Below are 6000 nucleotides of genomic sequence, written 5' to 3' on the forward strand. Positions count from 1 at the left end.
AATTGCTGTTAAATGTATGTGTAGGCGAACCGCCCTCCCACAGAACCACTGTGCAAAAATCAGGCATAGGAGATTTGGGGATATTGTTTCTGCATTTATTATGACAGCTGTTGCTGCAATTTCTCTTGGGACATTTTGCCGTAAACCAAAATAGCAGTTAGCCAGTTAACACAGAAAACATTGAAGGAGATGTTACAGTTATTATACAAGTTAAATATTACCACCAGTTAAACGCAATCTTTGAGATGTTCCTCGCTCTCGCTGTTTACACTAAATGATTCCTAACTCAGAACCATCTAGTGAAAAGGCAATTATTTCGACAGTTATCGCTGGAGTCCTCCTATGCATGTTTCAATCATATTCACAACCTACCCCATAGTATCCACAACGTAACGGTAAATTATAGAACGGCACTGCTTTGCCTTGTAAAGGTCAGTTTATTCTCATTGCAGACGGCGAGACGGGCAAACTCACACAAAACACAATCACACACTCACACACATATCCCCACTCTTAGACACACACGCACAATACACACACTCACTCACACACACCCGTGCACACACACACGCTCTCTGTAACAGAAAATCGGACACAGACACACACACACACGCAAACCCACAAAGACTTATACACTCACACATATACACACACACACACACTTACGCACAAAAAATGCACACATTCACACACACAAACTCAGATTCACATACACTCACATACATTCTAAAACAGACACACAAACACAATCAAATACACACACACTCAGACACACTCAGACACACTCTCACTCACACAGTCACACGCACACACATTCACAGAAATACACACACACACACAGGCACACACAGACACTCAGTCACACACACTCACACACACATCTTTACAAACACACAAAATACACCTACATTCACTCACACACTGTCAGATTCACACACACTCACACACATTATAAAGCACATACTCAAACACACTCAGGTGCACATATACACTCCCACACACACACAGACACAATCTCACTTACCTAGTCACTCACACACACAAGCACTCACACACACAAACACCTTCATAAAAAGACACGAATGCACACACAATCAATCACACACACTCACACACATGCACTCACTCACAAGCTCACACTCACACACACACACAAAGACACACACAAACAAACATATACGCATACACTCACACCCACATGCACGCACACACGCACATGCACAAACTCTCACACTCACACACATAGGAATTTACACATAAACGCACACAACATTCCGCACAATCCATACTGTATTCCGCCTGAGATTCCAGTTCATCAGATGTAGCAATCAAGCTTAATAAACTGGCATTTTTGAGAACATACCCTTCCTCATGCCGTGATTACTCTTTTTGCCGAATGTGTGCCATCGATGTGTTCTGCTGGAAATATCCGCCAATCTAGCTCGAAAGTCTTTCACTCTGTACATTGTCATGCATTTGATTTTAACAATTGGTTAAATCAAACGAGTAATAAATCAATCAATTTTAAGCGGTAGCCAGTACAAATAAGAAGAATCCAATAACTCAGATATCCACAGGGACAACAACAACAACAACAACTTGTATTGATATAGCGCCTTAAACTAATAAAACTTGCAAAGGCGCTTGACAAGAACAATGATCAAAAAATATGATACCGACCAACATAAGGAGAACGTGGTCAGATGACCAAAAGCCTGGTCAAAGAGCTAGGTTTTAACCAGCGTCTTAAAATGAGGAAAGAGTGCTAGAGAGTCAGAGAGGTTTATGGAGGGAATTCCAAAGCTTAGGGCACAGGCAGCTGAAAGCACGGCCCCCCATTGGTGCAGCAAATAAAATCGAGGATGTGAAAGAGGTCAGAATTGGAGCTGGGCACAGATATCGGATAGTTGAAGGGAAGAAGGAGGTGGTTACAGCGCTAGGGTGACGCGAGGTCCATGGAGGGATTTGAAGGCGAGATTGAGAATTGCAGGGGCTGGAGGAGGTTATAGAGATGAGGAGGGGGCGAGGGCCAGGGAGGGATTAGAACAGGAGGATGAGTATTGTAGGGCCATAGGAGGTTACAGAGATAGGGAGGGGGCGAGGGCCAGGGAGAGTTTTGAACAGGAGGATGAGAATTGTAGGGCTGGAGGAGGTTACAGAGATAGGTAGGTGGCGAGGGGCCATGGAGAGATTTGAACAGGAGGATGAGAATTGTAGTGCTGGAGGAGGTTATGGAGATAGGGTAGGGGCAAGGGACATGGAGGGATTTGAACAGGAGGATGCGAATTGTTGGGGCTGTAGGAGGTTACAGAGATATGGAGGGGTGAGGGCCATGGAGGGATTTGAACAGGAGGACGAGAATTGTAGAGGCTGGAGGAGGTTACAGAGATAGGGAGTGGGCGAGGGGCCATGGAGAGATTTGAACAGGATGATGAGAATTGTACTGCTGGAGGAGGTTATAGAGATAGGGAGGGGGCGAGGGACATGAACGGATTTGAACAGGAGGATGCGAATTGTAGGGCTGCAGGAGGTTACAGAGATAGAGAGGTGGCGAGGTCCATGGAGGGATTTGAACAGGAGGATGAGAATTGTAGGGCTGGCGGAGTTTACAGAGATAGGGAGGGGGCGAGGGGCCATGGATAGATTTGAACAGGAGGACGAGAATTGTAGTGCTGGAGGACGTTCTAGAGATGAGGAGAGGGCGAGGGACATGGAGGGATTTGAACGGAGGATGCAAATTGTACGGCTGGAGGAGGTTACAGAGATAGGGACATGGCGAGGTCCACGGTGGATTTGAACAGGAGGATGAGAGTTGGAGGACTGGAGGAGGTTACAGAGATAGGGAGGGGGTGAGGTCCATGGAGGGTCTTGAAATCAAGAAATAACGTTTTAAAATTGTGGCGTTGTCTGAACCGGAGCCAATGGAGGTCAGCGAGCACAGGGGTGAAAGGGTCATGGACTGAGTTAGGATAAAGGAAACAGTGTTTTGGATGAGCTCAAGTTTTTTTATGGCGAAGACACAGACAATAGTCGGGCGATTACATTCATCGCAGAGCAAGTCTGTCCCTGATAATCTATGCTGAATGAGAATATCACGATTGTTCCATACTTGCCAGGCGAAGGTTAGATATGATTACAGAGTGACTCTGTATTTGTGTTTGACGTGGAAAAGGGGAGATTTTCCCATTAAAATTCTCTCTTGCTATAATCTTCTAGGATCTTACTTAACATCTTCTTCAATCCCAATTCGTTTGTGTCTCGCTGTATTTATCTTGCTTGGAACTGTGATTATCCTGGGAATAGAGTGCAATCTGATAAAGGCAAAGAAACAGCGTGAAGGTCCGTTTGAAGAATTGCTGATTGCCCGAATATTTCATTCCAGAGTAAGGTCAGAAAGGAAGAGATTTTGCTTTTAACACCGTGCTGTAATTAAGTATTAATTTTTGCATTATTATATGTCGACGCTGTGATAAAAATTTGTTCCGTTGCTGAAAATCGGCTAAATTGGACTGGGGAAATAGATTAAACGGTAAGATGGTAGATAAGCAGTGGTAGGCATTTTAGTGGCTATTTCATTAAACTCAGCAAAGATATATTGCAGAGATAAATAAAGACTCCGTGTCTTACTGAGGAAGTTAAGGATGGTTTCACATTGAAAACAAAGGCATGCAATGATGCGAGGGTTAGTGATAGGCCAGAGGACTGGGACATTTTTAGAAACCAGCAAAGGACGACTTAAAAAATAATAGAGTGAGAAGATAGATTATGGGAGTAAACTAGCAAGAAATATAGAAACAGCCAGTAAGAGATTCTACAGGTATATAAAAAGGAAGTGATTAACCAATTTAAAAGTTGGTCCCTTAGAGGATGAGACAGCATAATTAATAATGGGAAACAGCGAAATGGCAGAGGCTTTGAACAAATATGTTGTATCGGTCTTCAAGGTAGAAGACTCTAAAAGCATCCCAATAATAATAAATAATGAAGGACTATAGGGAGAGGGGGAGATTAAAACTATCACTACACTCGAGAGAAAAAGTACTAGGCAAAATTATGTGACTAAATGTGGACAAGTCACCTGGACTGATGGCCTGCATCCTACGGTCTTAAAGGAAGTGATTGCAGAGCTAGTGGATGCATTGGCTGTAATCTACGAAAATTCCCTGCATTCTAGAGAGATCCCAGCAGATTGGAAAACCGCAAATGTAGCACCCCTAATCAAGCAAGGAGGGGGACAGAAAGCAGAAAACTATAGACCAGTTAGCCTAACATCTGTCACTGGGAAAATGTTGAAGTCCATTATTAAGGAAGTAGTAGCAGGACATTTAGAATATCATAATACAGTCAAGCAGCTTCAGCATGGTTTTTTGAAAGGGAAGTCATGTTACACAAATTTGCTAGAGTTCTTTGAGGATGTATCGAGCAGGGTGTATAAAGGGGAACCAGTAGATGTCGTGTATTTAGATTTGCAGACAGCATTCAATAAGGTGCCACATAAAAAGGTACTGCACAAGATAAGAGCTCATGGGGTTTGGGGTGATATGTTAGCATGGATAGAGGATTGGCTAACTAATCAGAAACAGAGATTCGGGATAAATGGGTAATTTTCAGATTGGCTAACTGAAACAAGTGGGGTGCCACCTGGATCAGTGCTGAGGCCTCAGCTGATAACAATCTATATTAATGACTTGGATGAAGGGACCGAGTGTAATCTGGCCAAATTTACTGATGATCCATGTAATGTATGTAACTTTTTTATTATTACACGGACATAACAATCCAATGATAGGTGGGAAAATTAAGAATGGATGTGGAGAGAACGTTTCCACTTGTGGGAGAATCTTACCTAGAGGCCAAACATACAAGGTAGTTACTAATAAATGCAATAGATAAATAAGGAGCAATTTAATTTCTCAGAGAGTGGTTAGAATGTGGACTTCACTACCACAGGAAGTAGTCGAGGCAAATAGCTTCGATGTTATGAAAGGACAATTAGACGAGCACATGAGAGAAAAGGGAATAGAAAGAAATCTTGAAATGCTGAGGTGAGGTAGTTGCAATGGGAGGAGAATCGTGTGGAGCATAAGCACCAGCACAGAATAGTTGTGTCGAATGGCGATTTTTTAGCTGTATAATCGATGTAATGTAATCCTCTGGTCGGCAGCTCTGCTCCGTCTGCCCACTTACTGACGAGGCTCTTAGTCCACAAGCTGCAAGTAAATCGCTGCACTTAATAGCTGAAGTGACTCTTTACAGAAGAGCTCAGACAGAATGCAACAAACTAGTGGTCCTGTCCCAAAAGACAATGCTGGAACTGTCAGTCAGAATTGGTGCCCTGTCCTAAAAACATTGCTTGCCCCGCCGCTGGTTTTATTTCCAGATCACCAGCGATCCTATGTGTAATTCAGTTGAAGGAATTATGTGCCTAAATATGACATTCCTGGGCTGGAAACACTGGGACCCGCCTCTGGGCGGCGCTCAGTTGTTCTGATTCTTAATTAATTGTATAATTGAGGTAACCGGATATTTCACCACGCTCTTGAACTGCTCTCTGAACTTGGACTGGGTCACCACATAAATAAATGTGTTTGTGCAACAACTTAAATTCTGCAGCATATAACCGACCTGTCGAAGGTTATATAAAGAGCTGGTGGAATTATCTATTCCTGCAGTTATATAAGATAAGAAATTTGTAACATTTGCTAACCACAGCAGTATGAAGTTGCCGGATATGGCAAAGAGTAAAATCATAGACTTCCTTCTGCTCTCCATCTCTGGGTCATTGTGATTCTCTCCCTTGCTCTCACCCCTCAGTCCCTTACGGACTCGATTTGCCACTAAAATGTGTCTGACTGTCAGAGCATTGAGCAGCAAAATTAAAGTGAATGGGAGCAATGGGGTTAAAACCGTATCAAACCAATCAAATACCACCCATCCGGGCTCAGTAAAATACCTTGGGATTGTTCTGCAGAACCACGGTACACTGTCAATTATCATTCT

The 6000-nt window shown here is 43.2% G+C and overlaps 1 protein-coding gene across 1 annotated transcript in view; it reads left to right on the forward strand.

The window, feature by feature from the left end:
• Nucleotides 1-5344, forward strand: part of LOC147087289 (Fc receptor-like protein 5) — a 34875-nt gene extending 29531 nt beyond the window's left edge. The window contains 2 exon segments of the mRNA XM_085978146.1: nt 3217-3383; nt 5165-5344. Coding sequence (XP_085834272.1) covers nt 3217-3383; nt 5165-5344 — 347 coding nt within the window.
• The last annotated feature ends 656 nt before the right edge of the window (nt 5345-6000 follow it).

The sequence above is a fragment of the Somniosus microcephalus genome, unplaced genomic scaffold (assembly GCF_052327205.1).
Source record: "Somniosus microcephalus isolate GS21.2 unplaced genomic scaffold, FLI_Smic_1.0 unresolved_chr6, whole genome shotgun sequence".
Classification (NCBI taxonomy): domain Eukaryota; kingdom Metazoa; phylum Chordata; class Chondrichthyes; order Squaliformes; family Somniosidae; genus Somniosus; species Somniosus microcephalus.